Source organism: Monodon monoceros, unplaced genomic scaffold (genome assembly GCF_005190385.1).
Source record: "Monodon monoceros isolate NGI ecotype Baffin Bay Population unplaced genomic scaffold, NGI_Narwhal_1 Super_Scaffold_18, whole genome shotgun sequence".
NCBI classification, from domain to species: domain Eukaryota; kingdom Metazoa; phylum Chordata; class Mammalia; order Artiodactyla; family Monodontidae; genus Monodon; species Monodon monoceros.
In genome coordinates, this window is record NW_021703774.1 from 86,788,244 (window position 1) to 86,803,323 (window position 15,080).

Sequence of the window (15,080 nt, forward strand, 5' to 3'; positions counted from 1 at the left end):
TTTTTGTCCTTGTGTTACCAAATCTATAAACCTGATGTTTCTTTATCCTCTTCTCCTTCAACCTGCCTTTCTAGCTCTTCCCGTCTAGCCAACTTACTGTGTTTGACTTTTGCATCTCCATGTGTATTGATGTCTCTCTTCTCTTTAGTTGGTGCTTCATATGACTTCATCTAATTCCCTGGGCTTTTTGCATATGTGTCCTCTCCTGAGTAACCCCATTTCTTATTGTGCTTAAATCATTATATATGGATTCCTGATCCCAAGGACACTGAACATACAACAACCTTCCTGCAATGAAATTCCCAGGAGAATGGGGACCCTCTAGAAATTCCCAAGACTATCAAGGGACTCTTCACCACTCATAAAGCATTATCCTGATCACATCATTATTAATGTGGATTTGGAATCAGCAATTTATAAATTAGAGCCAAGACTTACTGAATACCAACTCTGGGCTAGGCAAAGTCCTAAGCACTTTATATAAATTACCTTCCTTTACAAGTTTGATTTTATTAGTATTCCTGTTTTATACTTACTAACCTGCCCAAGGTCACCCTGCTAGTGATTTGCAAGTTAGGATTTAAGCCCAGGTGGTCTAATTTCAGATTCCTGCCCTCAACTATGCTTTTATATTCTATAATGTCTCAATAGCAGTTGCAGGGTCATAGAGTTAACTTTTATTCTTTAATGTTTGATTTAAAATTTTTAAAATAATATGCAGTTTTAGTTAAAAAAAAAAAAAAAACTTCCAACAGTTCCTTTCTATCATTCTACCCTACTACTTCAGGTCTCACTTAACTTACGGCAACTACTGTTAACAATATTTTCTGAGTTTTTGTCTTTATGTAAGATTTTTCTTTTTAACCTCTTAGTGTAATCTTCCTCTCAGCTTTTGTCTTCTGAAAAGTCAGCTTATTCCTAGTTAGTTGGTGAAAGTGTTAAATACAAATGATGATACACACACACACACACACACACACACACACACACACACACAACTTGGGTTGACCCTAGGAGAAAGGTGTTCTACCTATGTCCCAGGCAGACTTCTAAGATTAATTAAATTCTTACCTATTTGGTATCTATTTACTTGAGTTCCTGCCTGAAGGAGACCCACTTTTATTCTAAAACTCCAGGGTGATGAATTCTTCAAGTTCCCGGGACCGAAGCTGCTATTTGACAATTCTTCTATGACTATCACCTTGACACTCAGAGAGAAATGGACAATGGCCCTTCCCGTCTGGCTGTATGGACTCAAGAATCAAATGTTTTCTAAACAACGTGAAGAGAGTTTTGTTTCTAGATCATTATCTTTTCCCACCTTTTCCCTTCCTGCAGCAGAACTCTACTTCTTCATCAGTGACAAAAAAAAAATGCCTCTATGGAAATGGCCATGCTTTTCAGCATGCAGTGGAACATTTTCCTAAAAAGTGAGGTCACCAGAAGCACAGAGCAGAGAAATCCCAGATGGCACTAATACTTGATTTCATTTTGAGCTCGCTCATATTCAGCAGATGGATTGGAAGGCTGACCTTGCTGACACTTCTGCAACACTGCCTGCTACTCCAATTGCCTTTGTGAATGTTTTTTCATAAGGCTTCTCCTGGTACCTCAGAGATTGATGCCTGGTCGCCCGCCTGTATTATGCTTCATTACGCCAATGTGGTTGAGAGTTGCTGTGTTCTATAAAAGGGGAAATCCTAGCTCATCAGTATCTCAAACTTTTCCTACAGTCTCACAAATTGCTTGTAACATCTCAGAGAACATCATCTTCGCTTTCTAGGTGTACCTCTGATCTGTATTCGTTTTTAAGTAATCCTTTCCTAATTTTTCTGCTTTCTTTGGTGACATGGAAAAATTAAGAATAATATAAAAAAATCCTCTGGAAATGACTAAACTTAACAGTTTCCAACATGCCTATTAGACACGAAAATCTAATTATATGAAGGTGAATATTGTTGAATTCCTCCTTGTAGTATAGCTTTGGTGGCTAAGAGCACAGACCTGGGTTGGAGTTCCCAGCTCTGCCATTTCCTTTACTTTAATGTAAGCCTCCGTTTCCCTGTTTGTAAACTAGTGATATTATTAGTGCCTACCAGTTAGGATTGGTGTGAAGGTTAAGTGAGATATAATGAACAAATCATATTTTTATCACAGTATCGGGACAGAGTAAATACACGGTGAATGTCATTGTGCAGTATACTTAGTATTCTTTTGCATATGTGTATAATATAAATGATAAAATAATTTTGCTTAGTTTTTGGATTGCAAGGAAAGTGGACTGTTTGTTAAGGAGGAAGTTTTTAATGATCAGACTGAGGCTTTGTTCCAACACTTTTTATAAAATTGTATTCACTTTTACAGATCATTACATAATCCACATACCTGTTTGGACAGGGACCCTGTGGAAATGCAGCACACCCTCTTCCCCTCCCTCCCGCCCCCTGCAGCTCATTTCTGTTTCAGTGATGTGGCTAGAGAAAAGAAATGATCACACAGTGTGAATATCCAGCAGGTTTTATGTTTTTCCTGACAGGTTGACCTACATGGCCATTCTGTAAAGTTCCCTGGGAACACTCAATTCTGAGGAGGATTAGGTTGCTTCAATCTTTACAAGTTGCCGGTTCTCACACAACCAGATTTTGGTGCATATTTTAAAGCAAAGCATACTTTGGCTTAGAAAACACTGCATATTTAATAGCCTATTTGAGTGAATCACCTCTCTACCCAATGTAATGTTGATGAATTAGACTGCGGTTTTGTTGTGAAACTTTCTTGAGGATGTTACTTTTTTCCCTCTGTATAGGTCCAACATAAGGCCAGACTATGCAGACTCCAATTTCCATGAGTTCAAGATGCACACCTTCAACCGGGTTACATCCTGCAAAGTCTGCCAGATGCTCCTGAGGTAAGTTTGTGTGATCCTGGTTTTCAGTTTAAAGGAACTGGTATAATTGACAAATGTTTCAGACTTTGCTAAGGTCCCAGCAAAATGTTCTCAAGTGGGGATATTGCCTTACGAGTTTGGATCCATCAGGTCCTTCCTTGGCCTTGTGCCTGGACAGTTCCTTCAGAACCCAGGAAGGTCCTCTCCCTCCGCTGAAGGGAACTGCATAGCACTGTGTTCTCTTGTTTTGCTTTCTGGCAGTAATGATTTCCTATAGGCAGAATTTCCGCACCTTTTAACCTATCACCCTCTAATTTTACCTTGCAGGGGAACATTTTATCAAGGCTATTTATGTGTTAAGTGTGGTGCAAGAGCACACAAAGAATGTTTGGGAAGAGTAGACAACTGTGGCAGAGTTAATTCTGCTGGTAAGTCATGTTTATTGTTGTGATTCTGCTTTTAATGAGAACGTAAAACTTGCTAAACACAATTAAGGCTTAATTTACTCATAATATATGTTTATTATAACACATCGCCTTTTGAAACTACCGTTTATGAGCACAATTAGGAAATTGTTGGAAATTCTTGTGACTTTTATACATACCTGGGAGGCTGAGGGCTTCAAGAGGGACTTGGAAGGTTCCATATCACCCATTTCATTCGCCCCCTAACCCCTAAATTTTAACAACACTGTACAAATACAGCCAAAACACACAAATGGAGGTGTACAAACAAAACAAAACGGTTCTTTAATTCTGTCTTTGGTTTTTGAATTTCTCCTTTTTTTCTCTTAAATATTCATCTCCGAAATGCTAATGCTGCCAGGGGTAAACATTACACAGACTAATTCATGAATTAATGAATTGAATACATTGTCATTTTACAGCATTTAACAAAGAGCACGTATCCTTTGGAGTTTGTGTAAATATTTTCCCCTTGGTTTTTAAAAATAATGCTCCGTGATTGTGACCTGAGCCAGTTTCTAAAACTGTTGGCAATTATGCATTCAGTAGCCTTTTGCCTCTGTCTGCTCCTCTTGGGCTCTCTTCCTTCTCTTTCTTTTCTGGCCTCTTTATTCTTTCTCTTTCTTCTTCTTTCTCTTTGTCCTTTTCCCCTGAGTTGCTCTGTGTTTTATCAATAAGACCTTTCAAAATCAGTAAAACTTTTTGAACAGAAGAAAGGGATCTTTAACAGCTTGAGTTCAGAAGGTAGCCACGTCAACCTTTGATTTTCCCAAAGGGAAAGGTGGACATTGAATTATTTTGGATAATACGAAGAAGAGTGAAACAGAGGATAATAGCTCATTTCAGAGCTGAGTTCAGAAAATAGGCAATCGTACAAAAGGTGTGAATCCTGTTCGAGGACTGAGATCACAGCACATTCCTCTCACTTGGCTCCTTCTGTAGATGTATTTTCAGGGCCCCATGAGCCATTGTCGATGCCAGGCATGGGCAGTGCAAGGAGAGAGAGCCCGACATTAGTTGAGCACCTGCACTGTGCCTGCCCTGCCTGGGCCTCTGCCGGGCCTTTCCTACAGGGACTCATTCAGTCCTCAAAAGAGCCCTTCCCAGTTTCTGATGGAGGTCACGGTGCTTATGCAACTTGCTCAAGGGCTGTTAGGTAAAGGAGACAAGATTAGCACCTACTAATGTTTCTCAAGGTCTGAAACAATCTACAAAGGTATAAAATATAAAAGAAATATTACATATATTTATTATTATTATTTAATCGCCTACCTGAAACAATTTATCACTTAAATTTCTGTGGTTCCATCTTTATGTGTTCTTTCCTTTAATCTCTTTGAGGACAATTAACATGTTACTTGCTCACAGTAGGTGAATGGATTTTTATAAACCCCCATAGCCCTGTCTTGTGAGTTTCAGTCTCTGAGGAGTATAAAGTGACCCCATAGTTGGCAGGGTTCTTTCAGTCTAAAGGGAATAGTGTAGGAGAGTGGTTGTGAGTCAAGCAGAGATGACTGAAAATCTGGCTCTGCTCTTAGCTAGCTGCATGAGCTTGGGGAAAATATGTAAATATTTCATTTATTCATCTGAAAAATGGAACTTAGAAGATTATTGTGAGGATATATGAATTAATGTTTATGCCTAGCAAAGTGCCTGGACACAATAAAAATTCAATATTTTCATCCAAGGTGTTACGATGAGAAGCCAGTTTTTGAAAGGAATGGGTTTTAATCTGCATTTTGGTTGTTTTTGTGATGTGGAGCAAATGTGTATAGAGAAACTAGTGAGCACCAAACTTTGAAGTGATAGACAAGAATGACATTAAGGGCTTCCCTGGTGGCACAGTGGTTGAGAGTCCGCCTGCCAATGCAGGGGACACGGGTTCGTGCCCCGGTCCGGGAAGATCCCACATGCCGCGGAGCGGCTGGGCCCGTGAGCCATGGCCGCTAAGCCTGCACGTCCGGAGCCTGTGCTCCACAATGGGAGAGGCCACAGCAGTGAGAGGCCCGCGTACAGCAAAAAAAAAAAAAAAAAAAGAATGACATTAAAAGGACTTAAAATTTTTACGTTACACACAAGTCAGTAGGAAACAGTTGGGAATTCCTGGTCTAGCCAGATACGAGAGTGGTATATTCCCAGTGTCTGTTCCTGAGTCATTGGTTCAGTGTCTTCTTCTGGTGCATGAGTTGCTCTATGGAAGGAGACAGCATGAGAAGGCATTAAAGCCTATCAGCTCTGGAGTCTTGGTCGGGTTGGAATGAGGCTCCACAATTTTCTAGCTGGGTGACTTTGGTCCACAGTTACTTAACTTTTGTTTTTCTTTCAATCTTTTGGCTGTGATGCATGGCATGTGGGATCTTAGTTGCCCGACCAGAGATTGAACCTGTGTCCCCTGCATTGGCAGTACAGAGTCTTAACCACTGGACCACCAGGGAAGTCCCCCAGTTACTTAAGTTTTTAAAGGCTTAGGTTCTTCCCTTATAAATTGGGGATAATAATAGTACCTAGCTTTCAAAAGTGTTTTGTTTTTTTGAATAAATCTGTAGTACCAGGTACTGCTCTAAGTACTTTACCACCGTTAGCTCATTTAGTCCTAGAACAATTTTGTAAAGTTGGTATTATTGCTATTTTTATCTTAGCAATGATGAGAAATTGAGGCACAGAGAAATAAGTAACATGTCTGAGTTGCCTTATCAGTAGACCTAAAATTCAAATCCAGACAAGCCAGCTCCTGAGTTTGTTCTTAACCCCTGGGTTGGCGACCAGTCCTGTGAGCTAGCTGTGATGATACATGCCAGATGCGTCAAATGCATAGTACCTAACCCAAGTACATAATCAAGTGCTTGGTTTTCTCTGTGAAAGAGAGAGAAATTCTAATCTGTGTTTGTTTGTATGTTTTAAAGCAAAAAACACTTTAAATTTAATTAAGTTAGTAACTACCAAACGTCTTTAGGTTTAAATGTTCGGATGTGCTGCAAGAAATTCAGGTATCTCTGGGGACCATGCCTGTCCTTTCCCCATGGAATGTCTAATAGCTGGAAGTAATTTAGACACCTTAAGCTCTAGGGCCTCTTATTTTAAGATGAGGAAACTGAGTCAGAAAGAGTATGAAAATAAGAATAACAGTTAGTGCTTTGCAGATTATAGATAATGCTTACCTATACTCATTCATCAAAAGGTAGGATTGTTCTCTAAACTCTGTTACTTAATTCATTATAAAGCAAGAAATAGTTTTTTTAAACCTCTGGCTAAATTTGCTTCTTGGAGTTTTGAATGTAATTCCCTTGCTCTCTTGATTCTTTCTCTGCTTTGCATCCTTAGTTGTCCTGCATTCTTCTTATGTTTTGCACAGCTGTGTCCTCATTCTCATCCTCTCTCCTTTTTCTGTCCTTTCCTGCTCAAGATTTTTAAGAGACTCATAGCGTTGAATGCTCGTAGTTAGTTAATTAGTGTTATGAAGGAGGCTCCCCTTTTTTGCCTTTGGATTAAGATTTAATGGGTAGCCCTTAGAAATAAAGGGATCTATCCTCAGAGCGAAGAGGAACTTCCATTACAGCTCTATCAGTAGCCTTCTGTCCCTCACTTCCAAAAGGATACTCTCTGAAAGTTGGAAGTCATGATACCCTCTCCTCAACATCACCCCTTCCTGCTCTGATGTAGGTAGTGATCATGCGTAGAGTGTGAGTTTCAGCTTGGCGGGTCTGTTATGAATGTGGTAAAATAGGTAGTATTTTGAGGACATGGACAAGCTAGACTTTATGGGCTGTTACCTATCCTATAGAGGATCCCAATTCCCATTATTGGTTTAAGTTTTGCACAGTTCTTTATTTCAACATCCAAGAGTAATTGCTTGCAGGAGTTCAGCAAGGTAACTTTCCATGAGTGATATGACTGGAGAAAAACGGGTGTAAGGAAGGAGGGCAGGAGGAAGGACATGATATATCAGAGGCTAGAGATATAGTTTACTTGAATGGGACTTTTGTATGCAGGAGAGAACTTGACTTTGGGGAAAATCATCCCAACAGCCAAATTTAAAGCAAGTGAATAATACTGGTTTAAGGCAAACTTAAATTCGTATAGAATCCAGGTTCCCCCACAAAATTAAATCTTCGGTGATTTGAGACGACTGACCCCACCTTTACAGAGCATTATGGCTTCGTTGGTTAACACAGTCTATATTCTCAACAGACAAAAAGAGATTCCAGTTGGCTCAGTGTGAGTCAAAAGTCCACTTGTGGTCCAGAAAGCCATGGCTACCAGGAATGGCTAAGTAGTTATAAACGTTGGATAGTTGGGGTGGAAGACAGTTCCAAAAAGTGGAGCATTTTCATTCAACATTGGACAGGTTTATAGATAAGGGAGCAGTCAGTTGGCAGAGAGGTACTAGTTGTACAAAATGACACAGTAACCCAGGAGCTAAATGAAGGCTAAAGAATCTTCCACTCCACCTTGTAATTGTCATTTCCACTGGTTATCACATTGCAGGCCTTACCCTACTTGACCTTTCTTGATCATCTGGCACAATTAACCATCCACCACATCCCCCAGGTCATCCTTTGTATGTCTGATTAATTTTTCGGGCATTAGCTATAACCTACAACCCAGATAGATAAGACTCCATTTCCACTTAAGGCTTTTCTCCTGAACGTTGGATTCCAAATTTCCATTTTCTTCTCATGTATCCATTCGCAGGTGTCCTGCAGTGACCTCAAATTTCACATATGTAAAACCAACCTCATTAGTCATCACCACCAACTTCCTCCTATTCCTTGTCTTAGTTAAAGGTCTACCATTCATACACTCACCCAAACCTGGGTGTCAGCCTTGACTTACCGGCCTCCTTCATCTTCATTCACTTACCTATTCTTCTTAGTTCTCCTCCTAAGTCTCCCTAGGAGAGAGATACCATATCCACTGATATGGTATTGCTATAGATTAAACAAAAGCTCACTGTCTCTTGTTTGGACAGCTACAAACTCCCTGCTGTTAATTTTACTTCCACTATGCAATTTGCAACACGATCTTTATTAAAATCAAGTCTGATGTGTCACTTATTTGTTCACTATACCTTCCATTCCTCACAGAATAATGTTCAAACTTCTATTAGATGGTGAGCCTCTCACTGATAAGAATCATGCTGAACTGATGTTCTGACCTCTGGGAAGCCATGATGGATAGATGAGTGAGTGGACAGACTGACAAATAGAGTAATGAGTAGAACTGTGGTGTACCAGGATTTCTGGGTCCTGAAAATCACTGTAGTCTTAGAAGCAGAAGCAGGAGGCTGTGGGGGATTGGACAGTTTCTGGTTCTACCCTTGTAGAGACTAGAGCTCGAGTGGTTGTGGGATAAGTGGAATAAAAACCTGATCTGAATCCCTGGCTGATACTTTAAGAACGAAAGATAGAAAACTGAGTAGACCTTTGCATTCCTTTCTAGTATTTATTCAAGTTAAGGTTCATGCCCTGAGCATTGATCATCAGGCCTTTGACAAGGGACACTTGGGTTAGGTTAATAAGTAGCAAGAAAATGAACTGGCTCATGGAACGCCTAATGACAAAAATGCCTCTATTTCTGGAGAAATCTACTCCCTTTCCATTCAGTCCCATTTTTAGAATTCTTGCATGGCTCTTAGTGTTTCTCCTCCCTGAAATATGCTCCCTTTTCTCCCTACAGTTCCAATATCTACCCTTCTTTTACTTCCTCTCCAAGCTCTTTGTCAATCATTTAACCTTACCCTGTCCACCCAGTAGTCATCTGAATTAAATTGTTCTCTGATTAGTTTGTGTGTAGGTTTTATGTCTTTGCCAAGGTTAGGCTGTGTTGTGGTAACTAAAAAACCCAAAACCCCAGTGGCTTTAACACATACAAGTTTAATTTTCACACATGCCCTGTTTGCTTTGGGTTCTTCCCTTCTAAGTAATGGCTTGGGGATCCAAGCTAGTTCCATCTTGTGACTGTGAATTCAACACATGGCTCCTGGGCTTGCTGCTCTTAAGACCTATGGACTGGAAGTGAGCAAATCCATTTTCTAACATCAGAAGTTCATTGGTTAAAACTGGTCACATGGCCTCAACTTAATTATATAAGGGGAGCTGGACAAGTAATGGGACCCATGGACTCTTTGGGGAACACTACTGTCTCTGCCACTTTTTTATTTTATTTTACTTTTTTAAGAGTTTTGCACTGTGAATAACCATCCTCTAATCACCTTTTTTTTTGTTTTAATGGAAGTTTGTAACATTTTATTTTATTTTATTTTTTTGGCCATGCTGCATGGCTTGTGGGATCTTAGTTCCCTGACCAGTGATCAAACCCGGACCCTCAGCAGTGGAAGTGAGGTGTCCTAACCACTGGACCACCAAGGAATTCCATCTGCCACTTTTTATTTCCTCTTGTAGAGTATATGCTCCTTCACCATAGGGAATGTGTTTCTCATCTTTTGTATCTATCCCTTAGTACCAAGTCCAAAGTCAAGGTGCTTAATCTCAAGTTGTTACTCCTTTTTCCTAAATAGGAATATTTCAACCCCAATACAATCCTTGATAGTGTTGAATGTGGTAAAAATACTAACCATTAAGCATTTGAAATAGCTCTTCTTTTTTGTGGAAGTTACATCTTCTTTGGATGTTGTCTCCCCTGGGTTCAGAAACCTTTTATATTCCATGATCTATATCCCTGAAATTTGTCTAGTCTTCATTCATCCTCAAAATAATAATTACTTGGTAAAAATGCAGTTCATTTCTGAATGAAGAAATTCATTCTTATTAATATTTGACTCTGACAGATTATTAACTCAAGTACATTTCAAGTGTTATAAAAGGTCCTTTAAGGTTTTTTTATATATATATTTATAAGACAAACTATGCAACTTGGACACAAACTTGAAAGTTTGGTGATTAGTTTATGTCTTAACATTTGAGGATTTGCATGGATATAAAGAGCAGGCAATTCCACTCTCTTTTTTGCTGAACTTGAGTTGACTTCTTCACATTCCCCATGGCAACCTCAGCGATCAACATGTACACGGACTCTGAAGTGTGCTGCCAAAACTTTCCAACCTTAATAATGCATAGTTATGAACTCCATTATGTGACACTTTCTCAGCCAGTCACTGCAAAGATAATATAATTCTAGAGTGGCATTTCTTTTTCCCAGTACATCACCATGAAGGTCTAGTCCTAGACTATAACCTTTGGGGGCGTTTGTGGTTTTTCCCTGCTGTAATATATGGCTAAACTCCTCTTGGCCCCTTCTTGCCTTGACGATCAATATTATAGCTTGCTTTGCATCCTCTCATTTTAAACAAAGAAAGTAACATTGGAAGGCAAATATTGCTGGAGCAGATGACTTCGGTTTATTGCATCTTTTCCTTTAGTGGGAGTGCAAGGCTCAGCTGCTCTAATATTTAATAGAAGCAGATCCCCATTTACTTATCTGTTTAATCGCTCTTTTATCTAGGCCAGCTGCTGCTCCTAGGTGCTGCAGCCACTCCTAATTGGAAGGAAGTTGCCTTGGTATCCTAATGGTTTAAACCTGCAAGATTGTTATCTAGGACCTGCACCCCAAATTGGCATCTGAAATGGCTCTTTAATAAATAGTATTGCAGTATTTTATCATAAGAGATGAACTTTTAGAATATAATTTTATTTCATCCTTCTACCATTAGGCATTTTATCACATGACTTTTACATAAATTGAAGCTTGATCGTTGATTTCATAACCAAAAAATAACTTTGGTTCTATTTAACATTATTTAAAGCCTCTTATATAAATTAGTTATCTTTTTTAACTCATCAAGACAATTTTTTACTCAAGGGTAGTTATTATTCCTTCCATTTAATTATTTGGGTCAGTTTAATGATATATTAATAATTATTAAAGTGAACTGAAAACTATTATATGGTTGAATTCCTGTTAGAGCTCCTGAAAAGATTTGAAATCAAAGCCTCTTTCCAAGTATTAGTTTTTTGTTTATTTTTTCTCCAAAATATTGCTGTAGATCTGAGTGGTGAACACAGCATTGTGCAACTTCCTCCAAAACTTGATCAGCCCAACTGTCTTTTAGTTTTAATGTTTCATAAAAATAGCATATTAGCCATGATGACAAAAAACCTTCAAAAGCTTTCCTGGTAATTACTTTTCTGTGGCCCCTTTTAAGACAAATGATCTGAATGGGCATCGATTTGTTTAGTCTTAAGAAATAGAACTTCAGACAAGAGACAAAGCAGATTGTATAATAATGTATGCATCGAGAGTCGCTTGTATTGGAAAACAAATATAATAGGACTGAAGTTTATGTATAAAAAATTAATGAGGGCTTCTCTGGTGGCACAGTGGTTGAGAGTCAGCCTGCCGATGCAGGGGACACAGGTTCGTGCCCCGGTCCGGGAAGATCCCACATGCCGCGGAGCGGCTGGGCCCGTGAGCCATGGCCGCTGAGCCTGCGCGTCCGGAGCCTGTGCTCCGCAACGGGAGAGGCCACAGCAGTGAGAGGCCCGTGTACCGCAAAAAAAAATAAATTAATTAATTAATGATATGATATGAGTCTAAAGTCTCAGTGAAAATCATTTGTCTTACACAAATATGCCTACTGACCCTATGCCGGCATTGAAGATAGAGTTCTGCTCAGGCTCCAAGCACCTCAGTAACAGCACTTCTCTGAAGTACATTGAACCAGTTGGGACATGATGAAAGAACGCAAGGTGTAAATACCTTGAGGGCCTGTGAGTCACCACCTAGAAAGGTTCTTGAAAGGGTAAGAACATTTTATAGTTTGATCAATAGGAGCCTGAAAAATCGGCTGCAGGGTAAAGACAAGTTGAGGATTAAAAACTTTTGGAAACTTGAAGAATTGAATTACTATCCTAAGGAAGTTCCCAGGAGAAAAAGAGACAGAAAAGAGAGAGAGAACTTTTCATCAGATCTCAACCAGCAAGCTTTCTATTTGGTCAGAATTCAGCCTAACTGAATTTGACAATCATCAGCCCTTATTATTCTAGTCCTGATGCAGCACTGTGACGCCCAAAGAGTTTTTTAGAGATCCAAGTGCCCACCAGTGTAGTTTTGGGCATATATCAAGAGGAAATGAAGGATGGTGTTGTAGACTTCAAAATCAGAGCAACTTTTCCATAGAATACTTCATCAGAAGAGGTTGTTATTCTATTTTCCCAGCCAAAACGGAATTTTACTTTGAAAATTTATGAAACAGTGTTGCAGTTGGGTTTTCTGCTCTCTCATCACTGTTAGTTTCACGAAAGTTTTAAGTTGTTGCATCAATATGGTTATCAGAATTTAGATTGTGTTTGTAACGGGGACAATCAATCTGATGGTATGGCCCCTGGAACAAGTACAAAAGTACAAAAGTATAAATAAAGGAGCCTGGCTAAAAATTTCTGAACTCGGAACAGATTCTAAGAGTTATTTCTAGTCCTTTGGCTTTTGCCTCAGAATATTTACAGAACCTTGCCATGAAATATGAGGAAATAAAAGCTCAGACTTTCAAGAGCCATTATTTATTGCTCTGCCCAGCATGAGCAGATCGCAGTGTGAACTGCTCGATGCCAAGTCCGTGGAAGAAATAGGCCTCTTTCCTGGGTGGCAGTGGAGAAGGTGGGGGAATGTGGTGGCCCTGAGGACAGGGAGTAGTGGCAAGGAAAGGGTAAGCCCCAATCAAGTACTCATGTCCTCAGAGTTGGAGTTGCATCCAGCACAAAGCCCATTTTCCATTTTCCTATCTGGGTTACACAGAGGAGGCTTTGTGAAGAGCAGGTACATCCAATAAGAATTATGAGGAAAGCTGAGTTGCTTGATGAGATGCAAAGAAAGAAAGCAGAAGACAACAGCCAGTGGGAGAAATGAAGGAGAGAGTGTTGGGTAAGGTGGTCAGCTGAGTCTAGTTTATTCCTCACTTTGCCAGTCGCATTCATGCCTCTTGTGTTCCGTGGTCAGTGCTCACTCATGCCGGGAGCTGGCCGGCTTGCACTAAGCAACAACATAAGAAGGGCCTGTAAATGAGGGGCTTCTGTTCCCAGATCTGTTTTCTGGGTAAAGAGGTGCAAGTATCTGCATAGCTAGATCATCACATTAGATACCATCGTTTCCTCTTCCTGAGGAAACCCAGAGCACTCCTGGAACGTGGTGTGCCAACTACTGCCACGTGGGCTATCATAGGTTTTATGCCAAAAATAAAATACATTTAAAGCATATTACAACAGACCTACTTCACCAGGACATAAAAACACTTCTCTGCAGAGTCAGGAAAAAAAATACTTCTGAATTAAAATTAAGGTGCACACTTATTTTTAAACACTGACCATGAAAGATCTGAGGTTTTCCCATTTTAGAGGTCATCGGGAAATATCAAAGCTTTCCTCAATCTCCTTGGATGGAAAACTTAAACTCCCCTCCTGTTTGGTGCTTCTTGTAGATTGTGACTCCCAGTTCAGGCTCTTTCTCTAACTCAGCAGTAGAAGAAGAAAGTCGTGTAGGGCTTTTCTGGCATATAGATCTTTATGGTCAAACCAGTGAAACAGGTATCACAACTGTTCCGTTAGGAACCCAAGTTCACCTAGCCTGGGTTCTAAGTCTGGGCACAGTATCCAGCAGAATGGTACTTTCATAGATTCTCTCCCCAATCCAGTTCTCTTAGGCAGTCTTTCTTCTGCAACTTTGCATATTTCTAGCAGAGAGGGAAAGGAAAATACCTTTCTGTCCTTTGTAAAGGCCAACTTCAGACCTGGTAAAAATGACTTCATAGAAGGCAGTTATGTATGAAAGTTAGTATGTTAGGGTTGAAATTGACAAAGAAATGCAGGCTTTGCTTTTCTCCAGAAAGGTGACTTTCTGCTCATGCGTCTTCAGTTCCATTAATCAGGAATAGTCCTTTAAAAAACAAAAAGCCCCAAAACCTCCTGTTCCATGCCCCAGGCAGTCTTCCTGTGTCAAACAATCTGTGACAGCTAGTAAGGTGTTCTGGTACTTTTCCCCTGGAACTCTGGTTGTGAGGCTTCTTGGAACCTCTGTAAGAGGTTCATTTAGGCTGACAGAGCTGCCCTTTCTCTCCTGATATTTCCGTCAGTGTCTTCTCTTCTCAGATCCTTCTTCAGAGGATCATTCTGGTTGAGAAAAGTATAGGCATAGGCGCAAATGATGAATTGTTTTCCTTCACAGTCTGGAGAAATTATAACATGCATAGGTGCTCCTGGATATGGGGGAAGGAAGCAAAATATTAACCACCAGCATTTTCCACATGCAGTGTGTGCCTTTCCTTTCAGAGATACCCTTTGCCCTCTGCCATGTTACTTACTTGAAGATCTCAGGGCCCTTCCTAACTGTTAGTCATTTTCAGGAACTGAAATGTAATGGAGATTGTTGTTTCTATTTACAGACAGGTACACTGAGATGAAAGGAAAATTAGCATTAGAATTGAATCCTGTCCTTTTAAAATTTCCATCTTTAAATCAAACTCTATTCCCCCCAAATTAAAACCAAAAGCAATAGCCCCTTAATGCAGAAAAATTCATGTGCAAATTGTATGTGTTAAGTTTGCAATTGTTATAGTCAGTGTACTACGTTTGTAAATTATTTGTGTTTAATTCTTAAAACTGGGTGTGTTGAAAGAAATGTTCCCACCTAGCTTTCTCTTTTGCACATAAACTTAGTGCAAGTCCCTGTTTCAAGGAGCTTTATGTGGTTGGATTGAAATTGCTTAATAAACAATTGAAAAA

The 15,080-nt window shown here is 39.8% G+C and overlaps 1 protein-coding gene across 2 annotated transcripts in view; it reads left to right on the plus strand.

Moving 5' to 3' along the window:
- Positions 1–15,080, plus strand: part of VAV3 (vav guanine nucleotide exchange factor 3) — a 398,245-nt gene that overhangs the window by 242,328 nt on the left and 140,837 nt on the right. For both annotated transcript variants that reach the window (XM_029227383.1, XM_029227384.1), the window contains exons 16-17: positions 2,807–2,908; positions 3,215–3,315. In XM_029227383.1, coding sequence (XP_029083216.1) covers positions 2,807–2,908; positions 3,215–3,315 — 203 coding nt within the window. The remainder of the gene's footprint in view (positions 1–2,806; positions 2,909–3,214; positions 3,316–15,080) is intronic.